Genomic DNA, 19,351 nt, shown 5'->3' on the forward strand with positions numbered 1-19,351 from the left:
CCATATTTTAAGCTCAATCAGAAGAGAATAAACAAGCTCTCCACAACATTATAAAACTAAATTTCAGGGTTTACACAACACACATCCAGTACATTGCATCCGAACATATTAACCATTTACTCAAGCACATCAGCACCATAACTATCAAACAGTCATAACATATGAAACTGTGTACTCAAGATTTGCTGTCAATGCCAAGTGTTTTTAACTGCCCTATTCTTCAAATAACATTTCCTTTGCAAAGACTGAATCGTATTATGACGAGTCGACGATGATGATATTAGCCGCACATACAGAAGTACGCGGTGATAAATGACACACACATAGGTGCACTGAGGCACATATGGCCAGAAATGCATCAAACGGTCAAAGAAGTCCAGCTAGTGCCGTTTACACACACCAACAAATAAAAATAGCGCAGATGGGCACAAGAACAGCAAGACGCAGAGCAGCTGAATGAAGCCAAGCGGAGTCTCCTTTTCTGAGTTGAAACTGACAATGGGGGTGTGTCAATGCCTATGGCATAGGTAACTTGCATATCTGTGAGTGCACCAATTGTGCAGAAATATATATATATACAGATATACTGTATGTATACAGAATATGCTGCCATCCAGATGCCATCTTTTCCAGGAACTTCCTTGCATTATCCAGCAGGACAATGCTAAACCACATACTAACCGGATTACAAGTGGATGGTTACTTAAGAAGAGAGTGCGGGTACTAGATCGGCCTTCGTGTAGTCCTGACCTGCCTCCAATTGAGAATGTGTGGCACATTATGAAGTGTATAATAGGGCAATGAAGGCCCCTTACAATTGCCCAGCTGAAGACCTGTATAATAAATGAATGGGGGAAATTCTGCTTTGCTAAACTTTTTTGTCTTCAGTGCCCAAATGCTTAGTAAAATAAATGTTATAATAAGAAATGATGTTACACACTGGACTCTCCCAACTGTTTTGGAGTGTGTTGCAATCATGTGATTTGAAATGTGTGCATGTATAAAAACAAATTAAAACAACTTTTTCACAAGGTAAAACATCAAAAAATTTGTTTTAGTGCTTACATTAGAGCACAGGGTGAATAGAATTAAAAAATATATTTTTCTTTGGAGGATTTTCCATACGGTCCCAACTTTTTCGGAATTGTGGTTGCAAATGGCAAATTAATCATGCTTAATTTAATATTGACAGCAAAATATAGGCCAATACATCTTGAATATTTGATATATTGGCCAGTCCTATTTGTAGACTATCAAACGGTGTAGTTCATATTTTGTTATTTTAGGAAGGTTTACTGTTTAGAATGTTTGTCCATGACTGTAATTAGTGTTTACTAAAGTGCTATGGTGACGTTTTTTTTTTTACTGATTTGATTGATTAGAGTATTTAGACACTATGCTAATCTCAAGTTTGTGCTCTAACTCAAATTAATCAATTGAATGTGGGCAGAAATTATACTTTTTGCTTGGCAGCGTGTGGGATGAGATTCAGCACATGCCCCGAGCTTGGCGAGAGATTCACAGGCGCAATAACAGCCTCTGTTTACTGCCTCTGATGAAAACAGCAACATTCTGAGCTTTTAGAGTGTTATGACCTTTTCCTGGCTTATCATAAACCAAGCGAAGTAATTGTCATTGGCCAAGAAAAAGGGTAACCATATCGTCATTTGCCGTGAGGATAATACAGTGTCAGGGAGAGAAGCTCAGTTTTATCTGCTGTTAAGAAAGAAAAACGATATTCCCCCAGAGATTCGCTTGTTTTCTGTGATTGTGTTCTATGCCCATACTGAGTTGTCAGATGATCTAGAAAGATTGCTGGGGTCGGGCTATAAAACCTGAATAAGAAGCCCAGAAGAGTGATTTTAATATCATTGATGTATTGAATGCATCATTACTTCCGATTTGCTTTCACATGTGGATTCATCCCTGCCCCACCTTTCACCTAAATCGAAGGCTTTTTTTCTCCATTGCAGGCAGCAGTTTGCATGTTTATTCAACTCGAGCTCATTCAAATGCGGGCTGTGTTATGGAAAAGTCCCCAGATGCACCTGCCTCGTCTGTTCCCGGCCAAACCACTGACACTGAACTGAATGAGATGACTAAGCAAAAGACATCTGTAATCCATTCTGTCATATCCATCCTCGCTTTTCTCATGCCGTTTTCTGATCCTGGTGTCTATATTAATTAACCATGATCCTTGTTTGGAGACTTTTACTGCAGAGAGTGAAAAACAGCAGTTAGGATTACATGTGTATAAAGTGTCAGTGTTATTAGATACCAAAACGATCACGTTTATGTTTACATCTAACACCTGTGAGAATATTTTGTACCTTTTTTATAATGGGTGTTAGAGTTGTATATCCATAACCAAGTATGAAACTTGAGCTAGACTTTTGTCAGGGCAGGGACGTAGGCCCATTGGGCACAAATTAGAAGGATGAAGATTCATTTTTAGATTCTTAAAGGTGCTGTAAGCATTTTTTTTTTATTATTATTAAATTGTATTTGGAAAATATCACTGAATTAGGTCTCCTGAAATATCACACCTGTCTCTGTGAAAGCCCTAGGCTCTGCAAATAGTGAAAAAGAACAAAATGTGTGTGTGTGTGTGCGTGTGTGTGTGTGTAGGGTGTTGTTGCGGGTCACAGATTCTTTGTTTAGCCAGTCAGAAGACTTTGAGGCACTTTCTGCCTGTCAATCATTTGTTCTGTACAAAGACAAGATCCATGCCATATATTTGTCATTGATGATTTCTCTTTTAATACACTTTCTGTTCTTAACAGTCAGTTGTTAATAAAAAATAACAAAAAAATATTCAATTTCAAGACATCATATTTATTAATCGAGTAAATGGAATTGCCATTTTTAAAAGGCTAAAATTAATTTCTTTATATTTAAACAAAGTGGGCATTCTAGCTGAAATATACTCAAATGAATCTGAAACAAAAATGGAACTGAATCAAAAGCTTGTGAATCAGAATAATATGGGGACATCTATATCAATACCCAGCCCTACGGGTCATTCAGATTAAACAGCTGATTACTGAGCTTCATTAGCAGTTATTCGTTTTTCATGTGAAAACGCTGTTCCCCTTCTGTCACTCTCTCGACGTTGTGTCAATGTAGTGACACTAGGGGTCGCTCTTGGGAGCCCCAAACACCTCTTTCTTTGAGAAAAGGCCAATGAGAATTTGCGAGTGGAATTTGCATGCCACTCCCCCGGGTATAGATGGAGCTGGCTCGCAACCACTCATTCAGATTTTATCTTCGGAGCCGAGCTGTTGTGTGTCAGCGATCTGAATTTCACTGCCAGTCCACTCACCTCTAAGAAGCGTATGCTGTTGGCTTTCTCTCCTTCTGCACGATCAGTGCAGTGTATGCCCCTTGACAGCGCTAAAAGAGTATATATTCCTGCAAAAGAGTATATTTTCTTGCCCGCCATATCCTCCTCCGGAGTCAGACTCATATCAGGCCCAGGCTGTGCCTGCCCCTTTGGGAATACGAGCACACTCTACCAGGAGTCTGGCATCCTCGTGGGCACTGGGCTTGGCAACATCCAATACCTTCACAAGATTTTGTGATCTCCGGGTTGAGCCAGTTTCGTTCCATGCGTTGTCAGGTACAAACAGGTAAGTTTACGGGACAGCTGGCCAGGTATACTGCTTGCGTATGGCGCCTTTCCCCTCCATGAGGCGAAGGCATGCGCTTCTAATCCCATGCGAGTTCGCGAACCCGTGAACCCTGGATGTCTTCCTCCCTAGCCATGTGGATTGCAAATTCGCTGGAGGAATTTGCAGCCGTATCCAGTACATGTGCTAACATGCCCTGTACTGGAGTAGGTGCTCCACAGGTGCCAGTTACTCCGGTAGCCCCCTGTGATGTATTTTCTGCAGAACGGTCTCCCAGAGCTCTCTCTGTCCCCAGTCACTGTGTTTGTATAGCTCCTTCCCTTTGAGGCAGGACCTACCTCCACACCTCTTCCATGTGCGGCTGGTCAGCCCACATGACGCACTCCCACGTTACCTCCCTTCAGGTAGGATGTGGTCTCCACTGTGTCTTTTCCCCCTGAAAGAATAGGAAAGTAAAAGAACACCTTCCCCGGCGCGAATAATAGCGTTAGTTGGCCCCAGCCCTATCTAATAGTCTGTGGAGAGAAAAAACATAGAGAGAAAAGGCCTGCTCCCATGCTAGTTGGACATCGTGTCAGTGTGATCGAGAGTGCAGCTGTGAAGCAAAGACGCAAACTAGTTTGCCTGTAGAGCTGTGTGTGCCTTGGATTAAGCCTCCCTGACTAGTCCTCTGGTCCGTGCTGCAAACGAAGCTCCAGTTACTTACCTGAGACTCCAACTGAAGACCAGCGGTACCGGGTACGAGCTTAAGGCCCCAACATTACACGCACACGCCTCGCATCTCATACAAACACACACGCCACCCATACTAAACACGCAATCTTTATTTTTTCTTGTTTATCTTTAGCGTGTAAAATGTATAAAAGTGAAAATGAGTTGATGGGTTTGCGCTGACGAAGTTAATCTTTTCTCATCTCTTTTTCCTTTTTTTCTTTTTTTTGAGTTTATGAACATTTGGGACTGAGACAAAATATGTGAAAGTAAGCCAAAACTTGGAGGAAACACCATTGCAGCCTTCATATTCAAGTTGTTTTTTATGTTTTTCTCTTTGTCTTGATCCCCATTGAGGGGTGATTTAAGTGCATTTGACACTATAATAAAAGATACATTGTTTTTTTTGTAAATTAATTGGAGTTTTCCTCCTTTCAAGTCCTTCATATGTAACGGGTGGTTTTTAATAAGCTATCTGGAGTTTATTTATTGACATGATTAAAGGCCTGTCTGGCACCCAAACGAATAAATAAAATAAACAGAGGAAATTGTTTTATTTCTGAAAGTTGATGGGCTGCCACCGTTACAGTAGCTTAAGAGGGCAGGGTTTTGTAAAGAGCAGTGTTTATTTCAGTAATTTAATGCACTTTTAAAGTTTGATTTCAGTCGGACAAAAAATATTTATATTACCAAAATGTACTGTATAATATTGCACAAGTCCAATTTTGTGATGTAGGACTAACAAAAAACCTTGATAATACGATTGTGGCTTGTTTTCATTCAGAATGTATAAATGTTAATCGGACCACAGTTGCACGTTGTTCACTTGTTCGGAAAGACCAGGATTTCCTCAGCTGATGTCCTTCTTTAAAATATTTGATAATGCATTTTGCCATAAGTACTTGGATAGAATGCTGAAGACTGTAACTTGATGATGCAAAAACCCACTGTAATTTTATTATAACTCTGCATGTGGACATTGAGAGATTGTCAACACAACTATTCCTCAGGACCTTCAATGCCCCCACATCACCAATGAGATGGGAAATGGCCTTCAGGCTGCTATACATTTGTTCACTACTGAAAAGGTTAGGAACTGTGTATGGATTGCAGTCATGTTTGCACTCCATTACTCTTCAGGCAAGAGCAACATTCTCTGCTGGCTGAGAAAAGCAATAACGGGGGCCTTCGATTTTCAACCTGACTGCCTTGAGACTCAGTCCAGTGCCTTAATGCCCTCCACTGGGGCAAACTCATTGCAGACCCTGAGAAATGACTGTCATATCAGTTGAGCCTGAAGCCAGTGTGTATCTATGGTGGTAAAGGCAGCTGAGGTAGATGGCAAAGTTTCAGGTAAATTGTCCCCGACTGACTTTGACTTATAAGCTGGTTGGGCTAAAGGTTTAAAACAACCATTCTCCACACGTGATAATGCAAGGCAAGTTCATTTATAAATACGGATGTGCTCCACTCTTATTTTAGACTGAGGTGGGGGATACAAAGTAGTAGAATAACGTCTAACTACACTGATTGATCTCCTTTTATGTTTCATGTTAGAAAGTCAATCATTTGGGTTTGGAACAATATGAGGGTGATTAAAGGATGACCGAATTTTCCATTTTGGGTGAACTATCCTTTCAAGACACACTAAAACTTTAAAAAACATTCCTTTGTCAAAAAGTCAACAATGAGGATAGCCTAGCATCAGTCTTGATTGACAGCAGCATGGCCTGGCATAACTGACATTTGCTCTAGCATTGTGCTAGAGGTTTTAGAGTCAGGAAAATCTATTTGGATTTTTTCACTGCAGGGCTGGGGTGGCAGCCTCGTACCTCCTTTGGGTAACAGGCATAAAACTCATTTTTGGTTTTTGATGGCTGAAGTTATACCCCAGAGCACAGGAGACTTTTTTTTATGTCTGAGGTGTCTAAAATCTGGAATCAGTTTGTCATGCAAAAAACATGACTGCTATTCTACCCAGAAACTTGCAACAATGGGTTTCTCTCCACTGTAAATGAATCATTGATATTCTTTTGATTTAAAGATTTTATGGGAAAAACAGATTTTTTAATTCTTCAAGAAATATCTATTTATTTATTTAGCACTGTATATTTTATTATGTATTTATTTTTGCAGCCTGTAGCTAGCCAAAAGCCCAAGACTTAATTTTCAAGGAGTGTGGGCTATTTTTAATTGTACGAGCCTTGGGTCTTGTGTAGACTACAGACTTTTCCTGATGTGCTTGATGTGGGAAAATGGTTGATGCAAGGAAATGCTTTATGTATATGGACAGTTGACACATGCATAACACGTACATTAATTAATTTATTTTTTTAACCAAGACTTTTGGTTAAAATGAGAATATGTACCATTTATGTAAGTTTTTCACAATTGGATGATTCTCATGAAACACAGACATGACATGGAAATAATGTCACAATGTAAAAGATCTTAGTGACCAACAAATGGGCTTAATTTTCTATATGCAAAATATTATTTCCTTGTTTGTTTTTGGAGTAAGAATGCAATGTAGTCTCTCAGTAAATGTGAATATAAAAGCAGCAAGCATAACAATTGAATAAGACTTTGCATATTGCTTTTTTAAATGGTTTTCTATGTTGTATAGCATGTCACACAGCAGGACATGTCAACTTTCCAAAACTACTCCATGTCAAATACCATTTCTGAATTTTCTGTTTCTGATTCTCAGTGTTTTATGCATAGAAATAAAATTATCCCAAGATCAGTTTACTTCCTCATAAGCAAGACAGCATAACTGAAAGAGTTACGTTTTGATAGCAGAGTCACAATATGTTTGTGCATCATGCTATGTTGGAATCTAATGATCTGGCCTTCCTTTGTGTTCTTGTAAGCTGGTGGCATTTGGTGATGTCAGGATGTTAGGAGAGACGTCACTCAAAGCCAGTCACCATGGAAACACCAGAGTTAGCCCCAGAGGAAGTGAAGACAGGGAAGAGAGGAGAACATGTGTTGTTGATATGAACCCCCAAACCGGTTTTGATTGGTACCTGCAATCCCCAGTGTCCTGCTTCTCAGAGAGACACTTGCAACTACAGGATGATTTGAATGTATCTAATGAGGGGTCATCCATTGGAGACTCAAGCCAAGATATTTCCTCCTCCCTTGAGAGCTGTGTTAAGTGAGTAGGCATTAATGTATTTTGGCAACATGTCTGTGTTACGGATCTTTTAAAATAATCCTGCATAAGTGCTTTTTCATTGGTCCATCAGGTTGGAGAGAAGGTGGATTCTGTGGTATGAGTTAATCAAAGAACATTCCTGCTTGGACGACTGGCTTCAGTTGGCTGAGAAAATAGCCGCATCCCCTAACACAAGCCATGTGCTGTATGTTACAGCTAAAGAAGAGTTACAGAAGTATGAGGTAATGTATTAATGTGTCATTATTTGTTACTTTATTGCAGTTAGATGTAGGGATAGTCATTATAGTCAACTTGTTAATTAGTGAGGTCAGCTATTTTTTTTCTTTAGGCCTACATTCATTTTGATTTTTTTTTTAGCAATAGGACTTTTTTTCCCCCATGTCAATGAACACTAGTTAGCACTGTCTCCAAACTGCCCCTTTACCCTCAGGACATGGTTCAGATGACTCGTACCAAGTTTCATTTAAATCCGCCAAAGAGTTCAAAAGATAAATCACTTTTTTAATACTATTTTAAATTGCGGAGAGGCAATATGGCGATTTTATTCTATGCTTATCTCTTTGACAGTTAGGTTTTTTTTAGCATCCCATCAAGATCATTGTGTTTTTTAGATGCTGTCAATTTAAAAAAAATTCAAGTTTTAAATAAACATTTTGAGACCCCTACATTCTGTTCCATTTTTTTCCTTCCATCTACTTGTTTTTGAACAGAAAAACATGTCCTCTGATAAACGCGCCCAGTCCCAGTCAGGTGAGCCCAAAACCAGCCTTCGTCGACTAATCGGTTTAGGCAATCCACTGACTAGTTAAGTTTAAAATGTATGCAGTTTTAAAAATCCCTATTTACTGTATGTATCATAATGGCAGAAACAAATTCCCCCAAAACAATTACAGCTGTTGCTTTTTTATTATATAAGATGATGGAGACCATTGCAGACTAGTCATTTTGTAAACAGGTGTCTGTTGTTGAGTGGATAGTTGACAACATTTTGACACTGCCTGCAATTAAATTGTTATCAACGACACATAGACACATTTGCACACGCATAGGCAGCACATTTACTCCTGACCTGGGACCCGTGCCAGTGAGAATAAATGACACCAAATAGTCATCAAACTCCTTGGCTCTTCTCCTAAGCACCGTTTCACTCTGTTACTTGCAGGAGCTCATTTGTGCCTCCTTTGGTCTTAACCCTTCACTCAAATGCCTTACAATAATCCACTTTTAAAATAACCTGTATTGTGTCTGTTTTTGTACCTCATTGCAGAGCCTTCGTGCTGAGGCCAGAATACGTTTAACTCAGCTGGACAGCCTGACCCAGAGGAGCCAAATTCTGGTTGGCCTGTTCAGAGGTGCTGTGGGTACATGGCTTGTGGAAATGACAAAGGACTGTGGACAGCGCTGGGACCAGCTCAGCAACACAGTGGACACTGTCTGCCGCAGGTTAAGGGTAAAGAAGCTCTTTTTCAGCTTTGCTGGCCCTCAAACTTGTCATATTTCAAAATGATGATCTTTTAAAGACCCTATGAAATCAAAAGTAGATTTTGTGGCTTTTGTCAATGTGTGTTTGCTTTGAGTCCATTTATATGCTAGTGTACTCTTAAACATTGACAGAATGCATTTTTAGCAGGTACACACATTTAAATTTTACAGTCTTTTTCTACTGGGGAAATCGGACCAAAGGTATTGATGACTCATCTTGCACTACACAGACTTTTGTCCAATAAAATGCTCTCTAGAACGGTAATGTCCCTCCCCGTAATACCACCTGCAACCATCTATCAACCAAATGGCTGTGATGTAACTAAGGCTTATTGGCTATATAAAATAGTGGACAAGCTCTTTGACATTTCCTGCCCAAACTTTAAATAGAAAATGCATCAACACAGGAAAGAAATCTACTCGTCAAGTGAATTCACAGGGTCTTTAAAGAATGTTTAAATGATTCAGGTTTCCTCTTTGACTTCATTCTTCAAAACATAACATTCCATGGAGCTTAAAACATCAAACTCAAAAAACTTGCATTTGAAAGACACATTATAGTCCCTACTTGCCACACACACAAGTCTCTCTCTTCCCTTTCCTCTGTTCATTATAATCCCATTAACTCTTTATCCATACAGCCTTCTGCTCTGCCTGCATTACATAATTCTGCCCTTCCAGCCACAGTGACCCCTGCGCACCATTGGCCCATGCTTGGCTGCACTGCATTTGCCCCTTACTGTGGGCTTCTGTGTCTTTTTTGTTTATCCCACTTCCTCTTTGCTCCCTGTTCAACCCTTTAACATCACTGTCAGTCACTGTCTGTGCTAAAAGCAGGATCAAGGTGTAGATTCATGCACTCTGTGTGTGTGTGTGTGTGTGTGTGTGTGTGTGTGTGTGTGTGTGTGTGTGTGTGTGTGTGTGTGTGTGTGTGTGTGTGTGTGGGGGTGTGTGTGGGGGTGTGTGTGTGTGTGTGTGTGTGTGTGTGTGTGCCACAGCACTTTGTGTGTCAGCGGGAGGATTTTGAGGCACAGAGGGAAGAGATGGCCGTGTGGCTGGCTGACATGGACCTCAGGCTGACTGAAGTGGAGCACTTCTCTGGCAAAGACACCTGCTTTAAGATGCACCAGCTTCAGGTACCCTTGCCCTCAAGGAGACGTGGATCTTTAAGGGATATTGACTATTCAACACATACAGTATCTGCACAACCATGAAAGATTGTTGTTCAAAGCATGACATCTGGGTGTGTATTTAAGGGTTTAAGGATCTGCACTTGTGACTCAGAAGTTTCAGTTTCAAATCCCATAAGGGGCGATTAATAAACTATCACCACTGTTCTCCCCAATTTGGCATGCCTAATTCCCAATGTACTCTAGGTCCTCGTGGTGGCATAGTGACTCTCCTCAATCTGGGTGGCGGAGGATGAATCTCAGTTGCCGCCACGTCTGAGACCGTCAATCCATGCATTTTATCACGTGGCTTGTTGTGTGTGTTACCGTGGAGACCTAGCGTGTGTGGAGGCACACACTATTCTCTGCGGCATCCATGCACAACTCACCATGCGCCCCACCTAGAGCAAGAACCACATTATAGCAACCACGAGGAGGTTAACCAAATGTGACTCTACCCACCCTAGCAACCAGGCCAATTGGTTGCTTAGGAAGCCTGACTGAAGTCACTCAGCATGCCCTGGATTCGTCTTTACTTGCTGAGCTACCCAGGCCCCCTGTAATAAGTGGATTGAAGGTCATAATTATAAAAGTGTCTATACAATAACAACATTCTCAGGAGTTATGACTTGTTTTATATTACTTCACCTTGATCTCACGAAAACATGTTCAGGTCACATTTCACACCAAAATCAATGAGAGATTAGTTAATTTATGGATCATGAGGGTTGTTTTTCCATTGGAATGTTATTTTCATACAATGAAGCATACAATTTCCTCGCTGAATTCTCATTGCCATAATGTGTGCTGATGTATTAATTCCCATTATTCTCAATGGTGATTTAAAATTAGATTCTCATTTCTGTAATGCAGTGCTTTTATAAAAAAAAATTACTGTTATGCTGATAAATAAAAATAAAATATTACTCTGATCCACCGTCAGGTCCACAGGGTGGGCACTATATCCCAAAAAACTTTTACACTTGAAACGTTGAAGTATTCGTATACATAGGACAGGCATATGAAGTATCGTTTAAAAGCTTAGAATCTGAACATTTAGGAGAATACCATCACTTTTGCATTTGTTACATGAAATAACAAAATAGGGCCGGAAACCATTTGCGTGGTAAATTAGTGCCCCCTAGTTGTACTAGTTGGGGTAGAAATATTAATATGAATAAAAAGTCTTTCACATGGCACTTAAATAGACAAGTCCTATATCATATGAAAGCTTTCATTCCATCAGACAAATGTTTTCAGGTATTGATCTCAGCTTTCTAATGACACCTAAATTGAGCTTCTAGTCCACTCAGAGGCCGAGATATTCAATGAAACAATGAGGGTGGTACATAATCTGAAAATTAGACTGAATGTCTATGGAGTTATAACACATTTATAAATGTAAATGTGTTATAGCGCCACCTACATTTCAGATCTGTATGTTGTGATGGAATGTGATAGAGAAAAAAACTTTTTTCTAGTGCTTGCTGCCATCTAGTTGAATGAAATAAGACTTTCCAAAGTGTAATAGAGTGAACTGAACCAGAATTGCATGCTTACAAATTTGGAACATAAAAAATTTAAAATTAAAAAAGTATTTTTTAGCATAGGATTATAAACAACAAATATTTAGGAATAATTGAATTCTTTTATATTTTTTTTTTTTTTTTATTTGGGGGGATTCTTTAAAAAAAAAAAATTTGACCGATTTTTTGCAATTAGTCCACAGTGTGTGTGTGTGTGTGTGTGTGTGTGTGTGTGTGTGTGAGCGTGTATTTGTCACTTTGTGGGGACCAAATGTCCCCATAAGGATAGTAAAACCCGAAATTTTTGACCTTGTGGGGACATTTTGTCGGTCCCCATGAGGAAAACAGCTTATAAATCATACTAAATTATGTTTTTTGAAAATGTAAAAATGCAGAAAGTTTTCTGTGAGGGTTAGGTTTAGGGGTAGGGTTAGGTTTAGGGGATAGAATATAAAGTTTGTACAGTATAAAAACCATTATGTCTATGGAAAGTCCCCATAAAACATGGAAACACAACGTGTGTGTGTGTGTGTGTGTGTGTGTGTGTGTGTGTGAATGTTGTACTTTTAAATTTGAGTGTGAAAAATTGCAGGCAGCAGTGCAAAAATGTATTCAAATTTAACAAGTTATGCCTCCTACACACTACACGACTTTCAAAGACGTCGGATCGTGGTACTATTCATATTACACAACTGTCTGTCTTGTCATATAAGTCGTAGCGTTTTCAAATTACACAAGGAATCGGCGACATGGGTGAACAAATTACAAGACATTTCACTGTTGACGAATCCACGACAGCTCTGCCTGGACTCCAAATTACGTACACGCGAGAAGTGATACAAGATACGAGATACGAAAACAAATGCATGATCATATGTTATGCATTTCAGAATATGATGTGTATGGTTTTAATTACCTAAAGGCCTAAAATATTTTATTGATTACAGTATGAAAAAGTACCTCATACTGAAAAATCTATCTATTTCTTTACCTGACTGTCCAAGAGAACTGGCAATTTCTCTCCAACGCTTCTCTTTCTCCACCCGGTTGTGGTACAGTTCAGATGAAACATCAAATCTGGTGCTCCTGCCAATGTTCCACTAATTTTTTTCCATTGCTTCGGTCCAATCTGTCTTTCTCAATACCGCAGCCTGTTGCAGGTACATCAGGACTCACACTGAAACTTCCCATGCCCCATTTCTTCGAGAAAAAAAAAAAGCTTAAAATAGTGTAGTGTAAACTCGGTATTAAAGGCAGCAAAATAAAAATACAAAATTTCCTCTTTTGATTTTGGAGTGGGATTCTTCCATATACAAAAGTAAAATCAAGGAAAGCTGTGCATTATTTGCCTTTCAGGGATTTCAGGAGGCAGTGGGAGAGAGTGCAGGCCGACTGAACAATTTGCTCCAGCGTGGTGAAGAGCTGATCCAGAGGAGCGAGCCAGCTGATGCCCAGGCCATCGAGAGCCAGCTGCAGGATCTCCTGCTCCATTGTACTCGTGTCTTTCAGGGCCTGGGCTGCCTGCACACACGCCTGCTTAGCATGAGACTGGTATATATACATGCACATGCAGAAATTAGTTTATCCGAGTTTATTAAGTTGGCTTGTGAGAGCCAACTTACTGAAATCCTACTTAAACTTATTATTATACCGATTCTTCTTATTCTTCTTAGCGGTGAAATTTCGGTATCTAACTCCTCCTAGAGCTTTTAAGCTACAGGCACCAAACTCGGCACAGACCTTCAGACTAATCCCGAATAGTGTGCTATATCTTTTCTAACTGATCGGACTTACGGTTTTCCTAAAAATGACAATCAAACTCGGAAAAAACTCCCATTGACTTAACATTGCGGAATGTTCAGAAATTTAAATCCCAACTGACATTTTCACACACACAGACAAAAAGGGCCTGTCAGCCCTGCATCTCTCCCTCTCTCTCTCCCTCAGAGGATTTATTTTATCAAGCAGCCAAAAAGTAATGACCTAAAATCTTCATAGCCACACGCTAAAACATGCTAAAAACGTGCTAGCATCTATCTGAGGGTCAATATCTATCTATCTATCTATCTATCTATCTATCTATCTATCTATCTATCTATCTATCTATCTATCTATCTATCTAGCAAATAAGTTAAACTTTTTTAACACTACACTGTAGAACTGGCTCATTAGAGTCATTCATTTGGGAATCAGACTAAACTGGTCACACTGTAAGTTTCACATTGTAGATTCAAAAGAACCGGCTCATTAGAGTCATTAATTTGGGAATCAGACTACACTGGTCACACTGTATGTTTCACATTGTAGATTCAAAAGAACTGGCTCATTAGAGTCATTCATTTGGGAATCAGACTACACTGGTCACACTGTATGTTTCACACTGTAGATTCAAAAGAACTGGCTCATTAGAGTCATTCATTTGGGAATCAGACTACACTGCTCACACTGTATGTTTCACACTGTAGAGTCAAAAGAACCGGCTTATTAGAGTCATTTGTTTGGGAATCAGTCTACACTGGTCACACTGTATGTTTCACACTGTGGATTCAAAAGAACTGGCTCATTAGAGTCATTAATGTTGTAATCAGACTACACTGGTCACACTGTATGTTTCATACTGTAGATTCAAAAGAACCGGCTCATTAGAGTCATTTGTTTGGGAATCAGTCTACACTGGTAACACATTCTAGCATCGCCTAGCGAAGTGCTAAAACATGCTAAAAAGTGCTAGCATCATGCTAACACATGCTAGCATCGCCTAGCGAGTGCTAAAACATGCTAAAAATGTGCTAGCATCATGCTAACACATGCTAGCATCGCCTAGCGAAGTGCTAAAAATGCTAAAAACGCGCTAGCATCATGCTAACACATGCTAGCATCGCCTAGCGAGTGCTAAAACATGCTAAAACGTGCTAAGCATCATGCTAACACATGCTAGCATCGCCTAGCCGAGTGCTAAAACATGCTAAAAGCGTGCTAGCATCATGCTAACACATGCTAGCATCGCCTAGCTGAAGTGCTAAAAATGCTAAAAGCGTGCTAGCATCATGCTAACACATGCTAGCATCGCCTAGCTGAGTGCTAAAACATGCTAAAAACGTAGCTAGCATCATGCTAACACATGTTAGCATCGCCTAGCCAAGTGTTAAAACATGCTAAAACGTGCTAGCATCATGCTAACACATGATAGCATCGCCAGCCGAAGTGCTAAAAGATGCTAAAAACGTGCTAGCATCATGCTAACACATGCTAGCATCACCTAGCGAAGTACTAAAAAATGCTAAAAACGTGCTAGCATCTATCTGTCTGTCTATCTATCTATCTATCTATCTGAGGGTCAATATCTATCTATCTATCTATCTATTTGAGGGTCAATATCTATCTATCTATCTATCTATCTGAGGGTAAATATTTATCTATCTATATCTATCTATCTATCTGAGTGTAAATATCTATCTATCTATCTATCTATCTATCTAGCAACTAAGTTAAACTTTTAACTACTTTAAACTTTAAACTAATTTAAACTTTAAACTCATTTAAACTATAAACTACTTTAAACTTCAAACTACTTTAAACAATAAACTACTTTAAAATTCAAACTAATTTAAACTTTAGACTACTTTAAACTTTGAACTAATTTAATCTTCAAACTACTTTAAAATTCAAACTAATTTAAACTTTAGACTAATTTAAACTTTAAACTAATTTAAACTATAAACTAATTTAAACTTCAAACTACTTTAAACTTCAAACTACTTTAAACTTCAAACTTTCTGGTCAAAACTTTCACAAGCCAACTTAAAGTTTGTCTCAACGAACTTTTTCTAGTTGCAGTTGTTCACCCAAAAATTACAGATACAAATTCTGTAATTTACTCAACCTCATTTTATTCAAAACATGGATGAGTTCACAATAATAAATTAATTGCTGTTGGACCAGATATATTTATCAGAAGGAGGTAGCAGGTTGAGATGGGAAATAACAGACAAGCACTGAGCTGGAATTGAACTTGGAATATTATTTTGTTCCTTTTGATAGAGAGTGAAAATAATACAAAAATAAAAGAAAGCAAATTACAATATTTCACAAACAATGTACAATACAGATTAATAATGTAAACTTGAACTCTCTTGAGTTCATGTTTCTTTTACTCTGAAAATATACACAGACTGGTATTTTCAATATCAGAATGAAATTAAAGAAAATAAAAGATGTACATTTTCTCTAAGAATATCACAGCTGTTTCAATGTATAAGGATCTCAATATCAATCAAATTGGTTATGGGTAACAATACACCATCAATAGTTCAATGTTTTGTAAAATACTGATCAGTTTCTTCTCTTTTTCCTTATTTGTCAATTCTCTCCAGGAAAGAAGCTAAATAGTTCTCTAAATTGGAATTGTCTTCCATAAAGCAGGGCCGATGAATGAAGGAAATGTTCCTCTTCTTTATGATTTGTTGTCCTCTTTTGTCTGATTTGTTGTCCTCTTTTCTCTGTATCAATGTAGAATTTGGTTGGCTCGCCATCAAATGTGAAGTTTGAACATAGTAGAACCAAGAAAATAGGAAAACACAAGGAAGGGGAAAAAATCAGGCCTGATCACAGACCAGAGCATTCAGTGGATTCAAGAATATTTTCACATCAAAGATCGAAATAAACAAATGAAACAATTACACATACAAATACAAATACAATTTTTACAATAAATTGTGTATTATAATATTTTATCTTTATATAAAAAATAAATTCTTACACAGTCGCACGTGTCCAACAATGGCATCGGTGAAATGCAATGAACAAGGAATAACCCTGCGGTTATACCACATTTATAACCACTTGGATTATTGAAATACAACATGAAAAAGAAATAAACACTATGTTTACTGCAAATAAATAACTCAATCATCGTATTGTACAGTTTTTATACACTTTTACCATTATGAATCTATGCTGACTCACCGAGTGAAAATGTAACTCAAAATATTCAATCGGCTTCTTCAGATACTTGATGGTACAAAATAAATGAACTTGACCATTTTTTTTTATTATTATATAAATTTTTCAGAGATTTTAACTATATTTGTTTAATTCGTTCGCAAAGATCGGCTCACGTCTTTCCTCTGTCATGCTCAGCTCTCTCTCCTGTCGCACGCACGTGGACACATGCGTGATGATGGAGAGCTCTCATTGGTCAAATCACTAATCAACTTAATATCTTAAATCGACTTCATTATAATTTTCTTTAATAACTTTTACATTTATTTTCACCTTTATTAGGGAAATATTATGTTACTAAATTATGAATGAATGAAACTTAATTCCTTTCAATTACCCAATATTTAACTGAGGTTACATTAGGTAAAATGACAGTCTCGGTCACCATTCACTTTTATTGTACGGAAAAAAGATTAAATGAATGTGAATGGTGACTGAGGCTAAATGGAAGAAAGTAATATACTGTAGGTTTTGAACAACATGGGGCTGTGTAAATGTGACAATTTTAATTTGCAAATATCCTATTAAAGCCTGAAATGCTACGTGGGCTCTTCTGCGCTCCATAACTAATGTATATATAATTAAATTGTTCCATTTTATTAGAATGCAATCAAAGTATATAATCCTTTAAACACATTTCCCACCAGAATATTGGCCAACCAAGCAACAGTGAACATGTGCATTGTAAATTATCGAATCAATGTTAGTCCTTCATAAATCACACATTATGTGCACAATTGACTATGAAACCTTGAGAAACCCTTCTCTACAAAATCTCTGGATCGCATTTTATTATTATTATAATTATTATTATTATTTTAATTCAATAATTTCATTTAGTGGCTCCTTACTTTTGGCCTGCTGCATTTTTCAGAAAATAATTATCCCAAGGGAAAGCTATTCCAGCATCCAACTTCATACGTTCTGGCCGAAAAGTCATGAATACACCCCCTGAATAGCCTGAATAGTTGTCTGGTCGCCAAGTGCCCACTGTACAATACATGTACTGTCCATTTGAAAAAGTTCCTTGTGTAAGTCTTTGTCTCTTTAGGCCCAATCGGATCATGTAAAGACATGCTGAAAATGTAGCGTGCTTATAGGATGTTTATAGAGTCCCACACCAGACATCCCATAATGAATTACCACATATTTTCCATAGCTCATACAAAACTCACGCAGCGTCCATTATGTGTGACAAAAAAAACTGATCGATGTTCACTCCAGTGCATTATGTCCTCAGAGAACTTTATGAATGTTTTCTTATACAGTGGCCCTGAAAAGTATTTGGACACAAAAGCCACACTTAAATTATGCATGTCATTGCATCGATAACAAATCTTAAACCAAGTGGCATCTGCAAGTAAATTATCCATGATAAATTAACTTCACTTTTCTAGCCATTTTTGCAGTTATTTATACTATATTTTCCCCTCAATTTGAAACGGGTGTTCTAACAGAGTAAACACAGGTGTAGTTCATCATATTAATTAATTAATTATTCATTATATTTTTGCAATTTACAATAGACATTTCTAGTAGTTTATAATGCTTTAAAGCTGTGGTTCCCAAAAATGGGCCACAAGTCTGTTCTGACTGGAGAGAAACAAAAATCCTAAATGTTTTTTTTTTATCTTAAAACCAGCCAAACATATTTTTGCTAAGCGTTTTTTGAAAAAGTTTTGAAAAGTTTGCTTGTTTTAGGAGTACTGCAACTAATTGTTTCCAAGATTCCAGTTACTCTAACTTTTAAACCTAAACACATACTGATCACAACACATTGATTTTCTTCTTAAGGATTGTCCTTTATGAACAACAATTCTGAAAAAGATCTTAAACACCCTGTCTACACCGGACGTGAAACAACGGCTTGAGGCTGTCTATTCTGGACGCATTGAAGTAAATGTTCTAAACCATTTATTTGTCTTGTTGGCAGGAGTAATGCCAGCGCGTACAGCGCAAAATGGAACAAGACATCTGTTTACTTTTGTCTTAACGCAACTTGTCGCAATGGAAGGTTCCAGCGTAGACAGCTTAGTTGATTAAAATGGGATCTATTTGTTTTTGACGAGGCTCCCGTCAAAGTAGACGACCAGTGTAGTAAGAGTGTTTGTGTGCTGTACCAGGTTTTTGAGGAGGACTGGGGTGCTCCAGATTCCGGCTGTCCTTCTGAGAGTGTGCTGGAGGATGACTGTTTGGTAGACCATGCCACGGGAACTCGGCCTCAGGCCTCTCTTCATCAGATCAGCCAAGACCACCTGGTTCTTGAGTGGGACCCTTCAGGGGACATTGGTAGTTCCATGTCCCATGATGATGCAGAATCTTCTTACTTCAGTGCAGCTGGTGGGTATTTCAATAAATCTGTATTACAACCCTAGTTCCTCAAAGCAAATTCTTATCCTTTACTGGAACTTGCAACCTTATTAAGGAATATTAGATGATTTCATATTCCTTTGGTGCTATTTTCAATAGACATATCAAGTAGTTTATAATTCTTTAAAGCTGTGGTTCCCAACTGTTTGCTCATGACCCAAAACTGGGCCACAAGTCTGTTCTGACGGGAGAGAGAAAAAATGCTAAATGCAAATAATAAAATGCAACTTGACATATAATTGGGATAGCAAACTAAATGGGCTTATATATGGGAGAAATAAA

The 19,351-nt window shown here is 38.3% G+C and overlaps 1 protein-coding gene across 1 annotated transcript in view; it reads left to right on the top strand.

The window, feature by feature from the left end:
* Positions 1–19,351, top strand: part of LOC127631945 (nesprin-2-like) — a 35,394-nt gene that overhangs the window by 8,673 nt on the left and 7,370 nt on the right. The window contains exons 2-7 of the mRNA XM_052110365.1: positions 7,214–7,500; positions 7,592–7,742; positions 8,789–8,971; positions 10,002–10,139; positions 13,055–13,249; positions 18,823–19,039. Coding sequence (XP_051966325.1) covers positions 7,238–7,500; positions 7,592–7,742; positions 8,789–8,971; positions 10,002–10,139; positions 13,055–13,249; positions 18,823–19,039 — 1,147 coding nt within the window. The 5' untranslated portion in view covers positions 7,214–7,237. The remainder of the gene's footprint in view (positions 1–7,213; positions 7,501–7,591; positions 7,743–8,788; positions 8,972–10,001; positions 10,140–13,054; positions 13,250–18,822; positions 19,040–19,351) is intronic.

This window comes from Xyrauchen texanus, chromosome 38 (genome assembly GCF_025860055.1).
Source record: "Xyrauchen texanus isolate HMW12.3.18 chromosome 38, RBS_HiC_50CHRs, whole genome shotgun sequence".
Lineage (NCBI taxonomy): Eukaryota > Metazoa > Chordata > Actinopteri > Cypriniformes > Catostomidae > Xyrauchen > Xyrauchen texanus.